Source organism: Schistocerca cancellata, chromosome 2 (genome assembly GCF_023864275.1).
Source record: "Schistocerca cancellata isolate TAMUIC-IGC-003103 chromosome 2, iqSchCanc2.1, whole genome shotgun sequence".
In the NCBI taxonomy this organism is placed as follows: Eukaryota; Metazoa; Arthropoda; class Insecta; order Orthoptera; family Acrididae; genus Schistocerca; species Schistocerca cancellata.
The window spans coordinates 829,511,433-829,528,420 of NC_064627.1; the positions used below are offsets into that span (position 1 = coordinate 829,511,433).

The 16,988-nt window shown below is 37.0% G+C and overlaps 1 protein-coding gene across 2 annotated transcripts in view; it reads right to left on the reverse strand.

The window, feature by feature from the left end:
- Positions 1–16,631, reverse strand: part of LOC126162720 (uncharacterized) — a 32,767-nt gene extending 16,136 nt beyond the window's left edge. For both annotated transcript variants that reach the window (XM_049919382.1, XM_049919381.1), the window contains exon 1: positions 16,054–16,631. In XM_049919382.1, coding sequence (XP_049775339.1) covers positions 16,054–16,509 — 456 coding nt within the window. In that variant the 5' untranslated portion in view covers positions 16,510–16,631. The remainder of the gene's footprint in view (positions 1–16,053) is intronic.
- Between the last annotated feature and the right edge of the window lie 357 nt (positions 16,632–16,988).

A 16,988-nucleotide genomic window follows, 5' to 3' on the forward strand; every position in this document is an offset into this window, starting at 1 on the left:
TATACAGACACAAGCAGACATATACAGAGGCAAAGAGTTTGGGCAGAGATCAGATCTCTGCCCTAAGGTAAGTCTTTCCACTCCCGGAATTGGAATGACTCCTTACCCCCTCCCTTAAAACCCAAATCCTTTCGTCTTTCCCTCTCCTTCCCTCTTTCCTGACGAAGCAACCGTTGGTTGCGAAAGCTAGAATTTTGTGTGTATGTTTGTGTTTGTTTGTGTGTCTATCGACGTGCCAGCACTTTCGTTTGGTAAGTCACATCATCTTTGTTTTTAGATATATTTTTCCCACGTGGAATGTTTCCCTCTATTATATTAACAACATAATTAAGTTAATATAACAACTTTTTTGTTTTTTTTCTTTTTTTCTTAATTTATATCTAAAAATTCCTCTATGGAGTAGAAGGAGTTGTCATTCAGAAATTCTTTTAATTTCTTCTTAAATACTTGTTGGTTATCTGTCAGACTTCTGATACTATTTGGTAAGTGACCAAAGACTTTAGTGCCAGTATAATTCACCCCTTTCTGTGCCAAAGTTAGATTTAATCTTGAATAGTGAAGATCATCCTTTCTCCTAGTATTGTAGTTATGCACACTGCTATTACTTTAGAATTGGGTTTGGTTGTTAATAGCAAATTTCATCAGAGAGTATATATACTGAGAAGCTACTGTGAATATCCCTATATCCTTAAATAAATGTCTGCAGGATGATCTTGGGTGGACTCCAGCTATTATTCTGATTACACGCTTTTGTGCAATAAATACTTTATTCCTCAGTGATGAATTACCTCAAAATATGATGCCATATGCAAGCAATGAGTGAAAATAGGCATAGTAACCTAATTTACTAAGGTGTTTATCACCAAAATTTGCAATGACCCTTATAGCATAAGTAGCTGAACTCAAACGTTTCAGCAGATCATCAATGTGTTTCTTCCAATTTAATCTCTCATCAATGGACTCACCTAAAAATTTTGAATATTCTACCTTAGCTATATGCTTCTGATTAAGGTCTATATTTATTAATGGCATCATACCATTTACTGTACGGAACTGTATGTACTGTGTCTTATCAAAATTCAGTGAGAGTCCGTTTACAAGGAACCACTTAGTAATTTTCTGAAAGACATTATTGACAATTTCATCAGTTAATTCTTGTTTGTCAGGTGTGATTACTATACTTGTATCATCAGCAAAGAGAACTAACTTTGCCTCTTCATGAATATAGAATGGCAAGTCATTAATATATATTAAGAATAACAAAGAACCCAAGACCGACCCTTGTGGAACCCCATTCTTGATAGTTCCCCAGTTTGAGGAATGTGCTGATGTTTGCATATTATGAGAACTGCTTATCTGAACTTTCTGCACTCTTCCAGTTAGGTACGAATTAAACCATTTGTGCACTGTCCCATTCATGCCACAATACTTGAGCTTGTCTAGCAGAATTTCATGATTTACACAATCAAAAGCCTTTGAGAGATCACAAAAAATCCCAATGGGTGGTGTTCAGTTATTCAGATCATTCAAAATTTGATTGGTGAAAGCATATATGGAATTTTCTGTTGAAAAACCTTTCTGGAAACCAAACTGACATTTTGTTAGTGCTTCATTTTTACAGATATGTGAAGCTGCTCTTGAATACATTACTTTTTCAAAAATTTTGGATAAAGCTGTTAGAAGTGAGATTGGACAGTAATTGTTGACATCAGATCTATCCCCTTTTTTATGCAAAGGTATATATAGCATATTTCAGTCTATCAGGGAAAATGCCCTGTTCCAGAGAGCTATTACACAGGTGGCTGAGAATCTTACTTATTTGTTGAGAACAAGCTTTTAGTATTTTGCTGGAAATGCCATCAATTCCATGTGAGTTTTTGCTTTTAAGCAAGTTTATTATTTTCCTAATTTCAGAGGGAGAAGTGGGTGAGATTTCAATTGTATCAAATTGCATAGGTATGGCCTCTTCCATTAACAGCCTAGCATCTTCTAATGAACACCTGGATCCTACTATATCCACAACATTTAGAAAATGATTATTAAAAATATTTTCAACTTCTGACTTTTTGTTCATTAAGTTTTCATTCAATTTGATGGTAATACTGTCTTCCTGTGCTCTTGGTTGACCTGTTCCTCTTTTAAGAATATTCCAAATTGTTTTAATTTTATTATCAGAGTTGCTGATTTCAGACATGATACACATACTTCTGGATTTTTTAATAACTTTTCTTAATATAGCACAGTAGTGTTTATAATGTTTGATAGTTTCTGGGTCACTACTCTTTCTTGCTGTCAGATACATTTCCCTTTTCCAGTTACAAGATATTTTCATACCCTTAGTAAGCCATGGTTTGTTACATGGTTTCTTACGAGTATATTTCACTATTTTCTTGGGGAAGCAGTTTTCAAATGCATTTACAAAAGTGTCATGAAATAAATTATATTTTAAATTGGCATCAGGTTCATGGTACACCTCATCCCAGTCTAACTTCTGTAGGCTTTCCCTGAAATTTGCAACTGTTAAATCGTTGACTGAACGTACTACTTTGGAGGACTGTTTAGAACTGCTGAATGGAGCTATGTCATATATTGTAACTAGCTGTGCACCATGATCAGAAAGACCATTCTCAACAGGCTGAGCATTTATCTGGTTAAATTTATCTTGGTCTATAAAGAAGTTATCTATCAGTGAGCTGCTATCCTTTACCACCCGAGTAGGAAAATCAATAACGGGTGTCAAATTGAAAGAACCAAGTAATACTTCAAGGTCATTTTTCCTATTACCCTCTTTCAGAGAATCTACATTGAAGTCTCCACAAATAATAATTTGCTTCCCCCTGTCTGACAGATAGCACTACAAGGAGTACAAATTTTTCAGAAATAGATGAAAATTTCCCGATGGGGATCTATATACAGTTACAATTATAAATGTGCCTTTATTTAATTTAAGCTCACAGCCACATGCTTCAATATGTATCTCTACACAAAACTTTTTTGTTTCTATACTTTTTGCACAATGATAACTTTTGACATATATGTCAAATCCTCCTTTCTCCATATTTTCTCTAATTACATGTGCAGAGAGCTTATATCCACTTACATTTACCTTATCCATATCAGTAACAATGTGATGCTCAGACAAGCATAGTATATCTATTTCATCCTCAGCTTCTAAATCTTCTAAACAAACCAGAAGCTCATCTATTTTATTCTTTAAACTCCCAATATTTTGATGAAATATACTTACGTTATTTTTAATTATACTTTTATGAGAACCTTTCCTTATTCTAACATTTGCAGTACTCTCCTGTCTGAGTTTCTCATTGTGCTTAGGCCTAGTTCCTATACCAGTGGTCACATGGTGTTCAGAGAGGCAGATTATGTCAACTGGGTTGGGTGACTTTAATTCATTAATGCAATTATCTAGGACTGAGATACAACTTGGTGGAGATAAAATTTCTGGTGATTGGTGAAAATTTATAATTGACAGCTGTGATTGGTGATCCAATGTGCTAGAAGTGTGCTGCTTAATTTCTTTCCTAAACTGAAGATTTGTTTCAATCCTGACCTCTCGTAGAACTTGACATCTTTCTGTCTTACCTATCCTACAAAAGGTGCTGCTCCAACACCTGTAACCACTGGTATTTTACCATTCATGGCAGTGCCTCCCCCCCCCCCCCCTTAAATTTTCTGCTATTACCCCAGCCAGCTTACCCTTCGCTTTCCTGTTGAGATGTAGGCCATGTCTGGTATAGTCCCACCTACTGAGAGAATCAATAGGAACCACACCAATATGAGCCCCCGCACCCAACCCAAGCAGCCGTTCCAACTCCAAATTAACTCTCCCAACAGAAGAGTTCAAATGAGGCCGGTCATGGCGTCTCAGGACAGATACAAATTCAACATTGGTGTGTCTCAATGCCGACACAATCTTTACCAGGTCACACTCTATGCTGTACCCAGGATCTCTGTCAATACTGTTCCCTGGCCCTCCCACAATAACCACGGTGTCTTCCCTGGTAAATCCTTTACAGAGTGAACCTAAATTCTCTGTCACCTGATCCAGACTAGCACTTGGTTTGAAAAAATTTGTGACCTGGTATTCTGGTCCTAATTCCTCCTGCAGAAGTTGGCCTACACCTCTGGCATGAGAAATGCCTAACAACAAAACTTTCTCCCTTTTTGATGACTTTCCTACATTCTTTTTCAATTTCCTATTGAAAGTTTGTTGTGTCCTGTCTATACCTACCTCTGCTTGAGGCTCATCAGTTTCTAACTGAAACAACAGGTCAAACTTATTTTTGACATTCACCACAAAACTGTCAGACTTAGTTCTAGGCCTGTTCCTTCTGTTACCTGTTGCCACTTCCCACCTCTCTTTGCCCTTCTCCCTCCTTAACCTGTCCAGATCTTCCCTAGCCTGATCTAGCTCAGCCTGAAGGGCAGCAATTTTCCCCTCCTGTCCCACTATCTTCCTATCTCTGCTGCAAATCCTACATAACCACTGATGAGCCTGATCCACTTTCCTGACACCCACGCCACTGCAGTCCCCCCAATGAAAAAAACTACTGCATCCATCACACCAAACCGCGGAACTAACAATTCTACGGCAAGTCAGGCACTTCTCACTCATGGCAAAAATAATACTTTAGCTAGAATAAATCAATTAAATTACCGAAAATCAAAAAAAGACATTACAAGAATTAAGCCTATTCACAAATGTATATAAGCAAGTTAAGACGTTACAAGAATTAAACCTATTCACAAATGTATATAAGCAAGTTCCTGATTTAAAATTCCGCTGTTTTTCTGAGATCTGTATTAAAACAATGAAAGTACACGCTATTTATTATATATTTCACTCGATGGAATGAAAAAAAGGACAATTAAACGAGATACTTCAAGTTTGATTCTCCAGAAATGTTACGAGAATTAGGCCTATAAACAAATGTATATAAGCAAGTTTCTGATATAAAGTTACGCTGTTTTTCTGAAATCTGTATTAAAACAATGAAGTTATATGCTATATATGGTAGTTTACTTATTTGTTACCGAGAAACTAGTCAAATTACCATGAAACAAGAAACAAACACGTTTACAAAATTTAAGCCTTATCTGGAAGATAAATCTGACTGTTCTCGCCAGAGCGCCCACAAAAAAGACACTATAACTGTAACAGCTGAAGGTCAAAAAGTTGTGAAAGTGAAGAGGTACACAACTTGCAGTATTAAAGGAACTCTTGCAGTTTATAAGAGCAACTATACAACTTCACACATTAGAAGAGCACCCCCCACCTAGAGATGTCTGTTTATTTGTGTACTGCACAAATTTTGGACTTTGTGTGGCAACTTTGAAGAACTTACTGGAGCACTTGACATATGACACCTTGGTCAGGCATATGATGCCATTTAGTAGTCTGTAACATAAACCAAGAGAATTGTTTGTTTCAAGAATGTGGTGACCGCCCTGGAAATGGAGGACTGTCTTTACAGACACTTGGTCTGGAAGATGTAGCAGATAACTCTGCAGAAATTATGGCAGAAATTACATACGCAACATGGGAGGAAAATAAACTAATTAAGAAAACTGTTGCCTTTGACAGTTTCAGTTATGAACTTAGTAAATGGTCATTGAAAGCAGTAACACACCAGCATCTGAAGAAATTGCAACAACAACACACTGCAGAAGTGAAAGGGTGTGTACAGGCTGAAGAACTATGTTTGGTGCTTCACTGTGATTTTGCTGAGAACTGGTCTGTAATTCTCCCACAAGAAGTACAAGGGTGTCATTGGAGTAATGACCAGGTTTCAATTTTTACAGGAGTGACATATTTTCAAAACAAGACCACAAGTGTTGCAGTAATAAGTGATGACACAGGACACGACTCAGCACGTGCTTTGTTAGCAATGCGCAAAATTCTTCAACTACAAACAGGGCCAGAGAAGGTCACCATTATCTCTGATGGTGCTCCTCGTCATTTTCAAAATTGTTATCAGCTGTTTGAACTGACACAGTCACTTGTGCCAACTGATGGGGTATACAGTGCTATTGGTCACGGCAAGGGGCCTTCTGATGGTGTAGGAGGCCTGCTGAAGCACCATGCTACGAAACATAATCTTCCCAGACCAAATACAGCTGTGAATAAGAATGCTTAGGATTTTATGAGAGTTGTGAAATCTTACACATCCACAGCCCTCATTCTTCTGTCCAAAGAGGAAATCAAAGAATTCTGTGAGCAGAAAAAGAAGAATGGTCCAAACAAACTACTACTATGAAAGGAATTCAAAAGACACATTTTTGGACACAGAGTGAGGGGTGAACTCATATTGCAAACACTTTAAACAGCAAGAAAGAAGAAATTTCGTTTGTTCGGTCAACACCTCACAAACAGCAGGATAATAATCAGATTCACAACTTGACAAGGGGGATGTTTGTGGTGTGTGTGTATGACTATGAAGTTATGAGTTAAACAAAACTGTAATGAACTTTATGCTACCACGTGGAGCAGCTGCTGGGTATAGATCTCCAGCTGAATGACAGCAACAATGCCATCAATACTCACTTCCTATTCACAACGTTTTGAAGATTGTAACTGCTCCAGTTCCTATTGGTTCAACAGGAAGGCATCATTGTATGTCAAAGGAAGATACTGAAGCAGTGGAACACATTTTTAATTCATTGACTGACTAATTTCTGTCCAAAACAGAGTGCACAGATGTTGTACAAATTGAAACCTTTAAGTCTTTGGGCCTTTCACATACATTTTGGAATCATTTAAAATGCTTGAAAAATGAGTCTCTTACTCATCTTTCAAATCCAAAATTATGTTAAATAAGGATAGGTTTTGATTTTTATGAGACTGTTATGTGATAATAAAAAAGGTTTCATGTATGGCAAAAATTTCAATTGTTTATAAAACCTGTTCAACCCAAAAGTGGAAGCTCTCCTTTTCAGGCGATGTAGAACTATATGGTACTAATCAACAGAAAAATAATCAAAATTTTATGGATTGGCATTTTGGAAAAAAAAAAAATAGTTTTTTTCCATAAATTACAAAAGAAGTTCAGAACTCTATAGTAAAATAAGTCTGACAGATAAGCCCAAATAGAGGATTTCTTTGTAATACTGAAACAATTATCTTTCAAATAATATTAAAAAAAATAACTAGAACTGTTCCAGAGATAAGGCATTTTAAAATTTTTTCCAAACTATGCATCTTCAAAATGGTGCGCGCAGTGTCATCTTTAGAGGGCTGTATCTCGGAGCAGAAATTGTTTTGGAGAAAACAAAAAAATATGTGTTCCTTACTTAGTCCTTCATTCTAACATATGCTAAATTCAATAACATCTGAGACTATGAAAGTAAGATTTTTTCCTAGCCTGCCTGAATTGATATGGACTATGCCAGATAGGTATAAACACAAGACCATAAACAAGCACTACAGGTTTTTAGTCTTCAGTTACTTATTTTAATATTTGCTGTAAAAGTATCTTATTAGTGGCTTTTCATTAATCTCAGCCTTTGTTCCTGTGTTACTGACTCAAGTGGTCTCTTGTTCATGAATATGCATACACCGTTCATCCAAGCCTCATGCCTCAATAGTGTGGTTACATTTTGCAGCATGCAGTTGCAGCTGTAGTTCTTATAAAGCTAAGTAATGACAAAGTTATTTGTGTGCTGTTATACAGTTATTAAATTTAATAGTTTTCAGTGGTGTTTCATGCTGTTTGTGGCAAAATAACAATTTAATAAACTTTTGGAAACATTCACTTGCTGTGTTTTTTTAGTTTTCTGTGTATTGAAGTCGTTTAGTAAATTTTGTGCTTTATTTTTCATCGACTGTTTCTTATTGTTTCTAGTGAAATATTTCAGTAAAATTTTCATTCACCGTTTTAACTTTGTTGAGTGTTCCAGTGGCGACTTGAAATTTTGGTTTTAGCTAATTCTTTTGTGAAGTTTTGTTGATATTGGTATTAGCTATGGTGTAGTAGTATTAATACAAGTAGTAAGTAGTTGCTTTCTTAGAAGACAGAGAATTTTGAGACCTCTATTGCTACTATAAATAGTTCTACTGGTATAACTGAACTTTCGTAACATAGACATATAGTTTTTTCCAGTAACTGTAAAATTTAACCATGAGTGAGAAGTGTGGGCTCTGTTATAGGTTTGTGAGTAGTGCGTTACAGTGTGGGATTTGCTCAAAGTATTTTCATTTGGGGGGGGGGGGGGGGATTGCAGTGGGGAAGACAGTGGGCAGTCTACTGAGATCTTCTCCTGGGAATGCAGAATCTGTAGTAGAAGTAAGTTGATAGTGAAGCAGGAGCGTAAGATCTGTGCCCTTCAGGTGCAGTTACAATGCGCAAAGGAGGAACTAGATAGGTTGAGGGGCGTGAAGGGTGGTGGGGAATGGGAACTGGCAGTTGGCAAGAAGGCAGCTAGGAGGAGGAGGTATACTTTGCATATATGCAATAGATTTCACCAACTGTCAGAGTTGAGTGGAGAGGAGCCTCTTGTAACTGTAGATGTAGGGAACATGCAGCAGTCCTCAGCAGTTAGGAGTCCTAGGTCAGTTGCAAAGCCTAACAGAAACAAGAAGGTTCTGCTGCTAGGTAGTTCACACGGTAGATGTGTGGGACAGTAGTTGCAGAAAGTGTTGGGGAGTGAGGTCACCAGCATTATGAAGCCTACTGCAAGGTTGGCTCAGGTAACTGACAGCATAGGGGAGTTATGTAGGAATTTTGCGAAGGAAGATCAAGTAGTGATAGTGGGTTGAGCAGGGACGGGGAATATGATGTAGGTGGTGAGCTGGTGAAAATAGCTACTCAAACTGGTGGTACTAATGTGCATTTCATACAATTATTTCAGCGTCATGATTGGCCTCATCTTAATGCAGCTATTAGGCACGTTAACATGGGACTGGAGAGGGCACTGATGGCAGAGGGCATAGGTCACACTTCAGTGGTGAAAGTTGGGTCTATGAGTAGATCCGGTTTCACTCGGCATGGAATGCACCTCAATAGGCTGGCAAAGCTTATAGGTGACAGTGTAGTGGGTGGTGGTGGGATCATTCATGGAAAAATTCCTGTAGTAGTTGGTGTTACAGCTGCACCTTTTTTAGATTGAAGTTAGCTGATACGTGTACTTGCTAAAAGGAAGTTCCTCTAACAGAGTGCTCACCTTCAGAGGATATCATGCTTCCAAGTAGAGAAGTAATTAGCATATTTCATCAAAATATAAGAGGTATTAGAAATAAAGTTATTGAACTGCTTATAGATGTTAACTCTGAAATTATTTGTATGTCAAAGCACCACTTAAATAATTTGACGATTCAGAGGCTTCCTTCATGAGGATACAGATTAGTTGGCTGTTTTTGAAGTTCCTTGTGGGGTGGGGGAGTCCCTATGTAAGTAAAAAACAGTATTCCATTTGAGTCCATAGACGTATCACGACACTGCACTGAACAGATAGTTCAATGTTGTGCAGGGGCAGTTGAATTTAGTGAAACTAAACTTCTAATTGTTGTTGTTTGTAGGTCCCCTAACTCTGACTTCAGAGCATTTCTGCTCATGATGGAGAGGATTCCTGATTCACTTTGTAGGAAGTATCAGAAATATAAATTTTGTATATGATGGTGCAAGAAAAAGGTTGTTGGTATATCTAAATTCATATGATCTGATGCAGACTGTGCTTTTTCCAACTATGGTGCAGGGGAACAGTAGCACAACCATAGAAAATATTTTTCTTCATTCTTCGTTACTAGATGGGCATTCTGTTATTGAAAGGGTGAATGGCCTTTCAGACCATGATGCACAAATTTTAACACCAAAAGGGTTTTGTACTCAAACAAATGTAACAGGTAACTACAAACTATGTAGGAAAGTTAATCCAACAGCAATAGAGAGATTTTTTTATACCTTGTCAAGGAACAAGAGTGGCAAGATGTTTACAGTGCTGATAAAATAGATGACAAATATAATGTTTTGCTTAACACATTTCTCATGCTCTTTGAGAGTTGCTTTAAATTAGAACGTTCTCAACGGAGTACAAGCAGTAATAGGTAGCCCTAGTGGCTGGACAGTAGGATAAGGATATCATGTAGAACAAAGCAGGAATTATATCAAAATGTTACAAGTAGTCTCAATCAAGCTACAGTATCCCATTAAAAACAGTATTGTGAGGTGCTTAAAAATGTTATTAGGAAGGAAAGAGCGTGTGGTATGCAAATAGAATAGCTAATTCACAGGATAAAAATTAAAACCATATCATCAGCTGTGAAGGAAGTGTCTGGTCAGCAGCACAAGGTCAATGATATAAAGTCAGTTTGTAGTAAAAAGATTTCTGTTACTGATAAGTCAGATATATGTACAGTATTCAACAATCATTTTCTTAGCACTGCTGGTGAATTAAATAAAAACTTAGTTTCTACAAAGAATCATATAACTCTCTTGGAAAATGCCTTTCCGAGACTGATGTCTGAAATACTCAAAACATAGTTCAAATGGCTCTGAGCACTATGGGACTTAACATCTTAGGTCATCAGTCCCCTAGAACTTAGAACTACTTAAACGTAACTAACCTAAGGACATCACACACATCCATGCCTGAGGCAGGATTCGAACCTGCGACCGTAGCAGTCCCGCAGTTCCAGACTGCATCACCTAGAACTGCACGGCTGCTGCGGCCGGCCTGAAATACTCCTCTGTGATACTGACAAGGGGGAGATTGAGGCAATAATTAAATCACTAAAGACTAAGGGCTCTCATGGATATGATGGAGTACCTAGCAAAATATCAAAGTACTGTGCTGTACATGTTAGCTCTGTATTTAGCCATACTTGTAATTTTTCCTTTAGGAATGGTCAGTTTCCTGAATGATTAAAGTACTCAGTAGTGAAGGCGTTTTATAAAAAGGGAGAAAGGGATAATGTAAACAATTTTAGACCTATTTATATTCCATCAATGTTTGCTAAAGTTATTGACAACACTGTGTATGTAAGGATAATTGATCATTTTATATGACGATTTGCTATCCAATGTACAGTCCGGCTTTAGAAGTTGTTTAACAATTGAAAATGCTATATTCTCTTTTCTCTGTGAGGTACTGGGTGGGTTAAACAAAAGGTTTCGAATGCTAGGCATGTTTTTTGATTTAACTAAGGCGTTTGATTGTGTTGATCACAAAATATTGCTCCCAAAGTTGGACCATTACGCAATACAGGACGTAGCTCACAATTTGTTCACCTCTTGATTCAGCATTCAGCAACAGACAGCAAGGGGTCATTATTCACAATGTTGAGAATGGCTGTGATGTGGGGTCTGAGTGGGGTACAGTCAAGTGGGAGGTGTCCCAGGAATCAGTGTTGGGGCCACTCCTGTTCCTTATTTATATAAATGATATGCCCTCTAGTATTACGGGTAACTCTAAAATATTTCTGTTTGCTAATGACACTAGCTTGGTAGTAAGGGATGTTGTGAGCAACATTGGCTCTGTTTCAAATAATGCAGTTCATGACCTAAGTTCATGGCCTGTAGAAATTAAACTAAAACTAAATCACAGTACGACTCAGTTTTTACAGTTTCTAACACAGAATTCAGCAAATACAGAAGTTTTAATTTCACAGAATGGGTATGTGATTACTGAAACTGAACAGTTCAAATTTCTAAGTGATCAGACGGACAATAAACTGTCGTGGAAAGCCCACATTTGGGATCTTGTTCAAAGATTTAATGCTGCTGTCTTTACTATTCGAATGGTATCTGAAGTGAGTGATCGTTCGACATGAAAATTAGTATACTTTGCTTATGTCGTATGGTATTATAATTAGCTTATTCCCAAGAATAAGCAGCTTTCACTCGGTTAATACACGGCAAAAATCAAACCTGCATTTGGATCCGACATCCTTAACTCTCGTGCAGAAAGGTGTGCAGTATACTGCTGCATCCATAATAAGCTACCACAAGAATTCAAAATTTCAGCAAAATTCCACGCACTTTCTCATCGAAACTGAAGAGTTTCCTCATGGTTCACTCCTTCTATTCTGTTGAGGACCTCCTTGAAAAATTAAGCTGATTCTTATGTAATGTGGTTGATTGTGTTTACTTAAACTTATGGCTTGACTCTTTTTGGGTTCATAAACATTTTATTTTATGTTATTGCTTTTATGTTATAATTTCATGTACTGGCGCATTCCATGACCTTGGAGATTTGCTCCTCAATTTGGTCCTAAAGAGCTTGACGTGCAAATAAAATAAAATAAATATCTACAGTCAAGACAGCACTATACAAGAGACAGCTCTATGCAAGGCCAGTGACGGATATGTTCTTAACTTTTTAAATAACGTAAACCAGCATGGAAAAGCATCAAAGCTGAAATAAATTGACAAAAGATAGATTACAGTATCCCAGTTCCTCCTGATACACCAAATAAATTCTTTGCAGAGTCTAAAGTAGACACCAACATTAAGGTTGGCGTGAGCAAGACTGAATACTGCAACCATTACCCAATAAAGCATCTGAATGTTTTAAATGGAGTCACGTAACTTGCCGACATGTCAGTGAAGCAATAACTAAATTCAGTAATTCCTGAATTGAAGACCATATGGCTTTTCTAATTTTTCATAATCAAGCCAGTCGATAAGTTAGGTAGCACAGCAATTACCAACTCATTTCACTAATCCGAATTATTTATAAAATAACAGCACTGTACACACCATCAGATGAACCAATATTTTGAATATAATAAACTAATCTACTCTGCACAGTATGGCTTTCAATCCACCTACTCTACTGCGAAAGCATTTGACAGGACCATAACAAAAGTATAAGACTGCTGTGTCAATGCGTTGAGGGACGCTACTGGATTTAACAAAAACCTCTGAAACATTGCTCCACACTATTCTAACAAGAAAGCAATAGTGCTATGGAATAGGGTAGAAAGCCCTCCTGCAGTTATAACTAAGCAATAGAAGAGTTCATTTAGTGTGTGTGTGTGAGAATAACAAAAAATCAATATCCTTTACCCATTAAAAAAGGAATGCTGCAGGACTCCGTTTTTGGCTCTTTTCTGTTATCTATATAAATAAATGGTCTGCCTTACATACTGTCCTGTGATGCTCTATTACATGCAGATGACACCACATTAATTGCTCAGATTAGTTACAATTGGAAGTAGCAATGACAATAAAGACCTGTATCTCCCGATTTCAAGTTAATGCATTGCACATAAACAGTATCAGAACATAGAACATTGTATTTAATCTGAATGCCCCCAAAGAAAGAAAATAAATCAGTGAAACTTTTTGGATTCCATACTGATCAACTTCTAAGCTGGGTTACACAAACAGATAGCTTATGCTCCAGACTTGCACATGCGAGTTAAATGCTGTATAAGCTGAGAGGCTGTATAAGTGGAAATCTGCTGTTGTAGGCATACTTTGCTTTTTTCAGTTTCCACCTGACATATGGAATTTTGCTCCGGGGACACTCACCTGGATCTGAAATTGTCTTTAAATGGAAAGAGAGGCCATCTCGCATTGTGGGAGTTACACTACGAGAGTCATGTACATCTATATCTACATGATTACTCTGCTACTCACAATAAAGTGCCTGGCAGAGGATTCAAAGAACCATCTTCAAGCTGTCTCTCTACCGTTCCACACTCGAACGGCGCGCGGGAAAAATGAGCACTTAAATTTTTCTGTGCAAGCCCTGACTTCTCTTATTTTATCGTGATGATCATTTCTCCCTATGTACATGGGTGTCAACAGAATGTTTTCGCAATTGGAGGAGAAAACTGGTGATCGGAATTTCATGAAAAGATCCCGTCGCAACAAAAAACACCTTTGTTTTAATGATTGCCACTCCAATACACTTATCATGTCTGTGGCACTATATCCTGTATTTTGCAATAAAAAAAAAAAAAAACGAGCTGCCCTTCTTTGTACTTTTTCAATTTCGTCCGTCAGACCCACCTGATGCGTATCCCACACTACACAGCAATACTCCAGAATAGGGCAGACAAGTGTGATGTAAGCAGTCTCTTTAGTAGACCTGTTGCACCTTCTAAGTGTTCTGCCAATGAATCACAGTCTTTGGTTTGCTCTACCCACAACGTTATCTATGTGATCGTTCCCATTTAGGTTATTTGTAATTGTAATCTCTAAGTATTTAACATAGTTGAATTCACAGCTTTCAGATTTGTGTGACTTACTGCATAATCGAAATTTAGTGGATTTCTTTTAGTACTCATGTGAATAACTTCACACTTTTCTTTATTCAGGGTCAACAGCCACTTTTTTGCACCATGCAGTTATCTTACCTAAATCATTTTGCAATTTGTTTTGATCATCTGACGACTTTACAAGATGGTAAATGACAACATCATCTGCATCTGAGATTGTTTGCAGATGATGCTATCAAGATTGTCTCCTATATCATTAATATAGATCAGGAACAATAGAGGGTCTATAACACTTCCTTGGGGAACGCCAGATATTACTTCTGTTTTACATGATGCCTTTCCGTCTATTACACATTACTTCAAGGAAATGAATATTATGACATTACCTAGTTTATAAATTTATAGTTACCTAGTATACACCAAAGAAGACATAAATACTCTTGACCTTAGGATGTCAATAAACCATTATAAAACTAGGCAGAGACATGCAACTGACAAGCAATATGCCAGATTAGCAGAGGTCTAAAAGAGCTATAAATATCCTGGTCTCAAACATTTTAACAAACTACCTAAAAATGCACATTCAGTGCTCCTGAATATATTTAAAAGTGTAATAACGGAGTGGATAAAAAGTAAGCCTTCTATACAGCGAAGGAATTTCAAGAATGTACAATAGATGACAAGATACAATAGTTTTGAGATGGGAGTACAAAAAACTATAAACCATAATATTTTATGAAGCTAACAGTGTGATATATTGATTTACTTTGTCATACTGTATAAGGCAATACAGACGAAAACTTTGTGATTATTATAATTATTTAAAAATTATTTTGCTATAAAAAGATATTAATGTGATATGCTGATTCACTGTGGCATACTGTATTAGATTTGAAAGAAATCGATCAGTTTGTATAACAGTTTACATTCCTAACGAAGTTACCCAGGTAAAAGCCTGCTTCAGACATAATTAGGGAAGCGACGAAGATTGAGTTTAACTTCCCATCAACATTGATTTCATTAGAGATGGAGCAGAAGCTCAGAATCTACCAAGGAGGTGGAAAGAAATCAGCCATGCCTTTCAAGGGAACCATCCTGGAATTTGCCTGGACCGATTTAGGGAAATCATGGGAAACCTACATCTGGATGGCCAGAAGTTGGTTTAAACCGTCACATTCCTGAATTAGAACCCAGTATAATTAGGTAAGGATCCTTGTAAAACCACTGTAATTTGTAACTCTAAGTGTATATGAATTTTATACGACAACACTGATTGCATATAAACACGTTGAAAGATGAATAAATGTTCTATTTTACAAGCTAGACAGTCACACAAATTTTTATCCAAAAGTGCATCATGCATCTATATGACAGACATAATAATGTACATTTTTTTAAAAATTTAATGTGATGTTAGTAGTATGAGGAAAAATTGTGACATATAGGACCTACCATTACAATACAATAAAATGAAACTCGGATGTTATCTCAACCAAAACATGTTTGTGTCAGAAAGGTTCATACTAACCAATATAGAAATAAAATTGTTCAAGAAATTACTACAAAGCATAAAATGTGTACTACCTAAATAACAGTGTATTTGAATTATGGATAGGGAAAACCTACAGTATCTAATCAATGAGTGAAAGTGAATATTTGCAAACATGAACATTCTTCCTTCTTATCGCTAGTTTACGTTGAGTGTCCGACTTCATCTAGTACATCGTACTGCATATGATCAAATGGGCAGCTGGAACGCCTGACAGAGAGAAAGAGGTGACTTTTAAGGCTGATTAAACATTAATTACATTTAGTAATGTAAGCCATGATTGTTTGAATGTATGCGATTTCTGTAAAGTTATTACTTATCTCACCGTTTCTTCCGCTACTTGACATTTTACAGGTGGTAAATCCTTGGTGCTTTTGATCGTCGCCTTTGGTACTGTTTGAGCTGTTTTACGGATTTCATTTGCCAAGCATAAGGTTGTGTACAATTCTGGGACAGCATATTTATGCGGAGGTTCGCCTAAGTCACTAGTTTTACTGCTTGTTGTTGAATACAAACTATGGACATCGACACATTGGGATAGTCCCTTATGTCGGCTGACTGATACTGGTTGCTCGACATTTCTAACTAACGATTTTTTCGCCTGAGATTTCTTGGGCGATTTTTTAATTGCTCCAGTTTTTGAGCTACAGCTATGCCGTGATACGGAGTTTGATCTAACGGGTATCCGAGATGGAACTGACACTTGTGTATTAAGTCTTATGTCATCTTTGAAAGTCACACGCTTCTCACTTTTTGGGCCAAGTTCATTACTTGATGCCATAACTACAACAAAAATGTCATTTACAAAAACATTACTTGCTGTACTGGTATTTTAAACACACTAATGCAAAAGAACAACAAGAACTCATCTTCCACTGTTCCCGCGAAAACAAAATACAAACAGTAAACATACACCGCAATGAATTACGGAGATGCAAAGGAAATTTGTCGATCAAAACCTTCGACCATAAATCTATGGTCGAAGATCAGAACGAAGTACACAACTACTATACAACTTGTATTTAATTGAACCTGAATGCCTAAATTATTCTACAAATATTGTTTTGCAACATACGTACCGACAGAGATGGAGGTAAAAAAATTTTACGTTCGTAGTAACAGAAGACATTTTCGTTCAACAGCCAAGAGAAGTTAGCAAGAAAATAATGTTTCGGAAATAGCCCCCGTCAACAAAAATAGTTTAAAAACTGGCTCGGCACTATGGGACATAACATCTGAGGCTATCTGTCCCCCTAGACG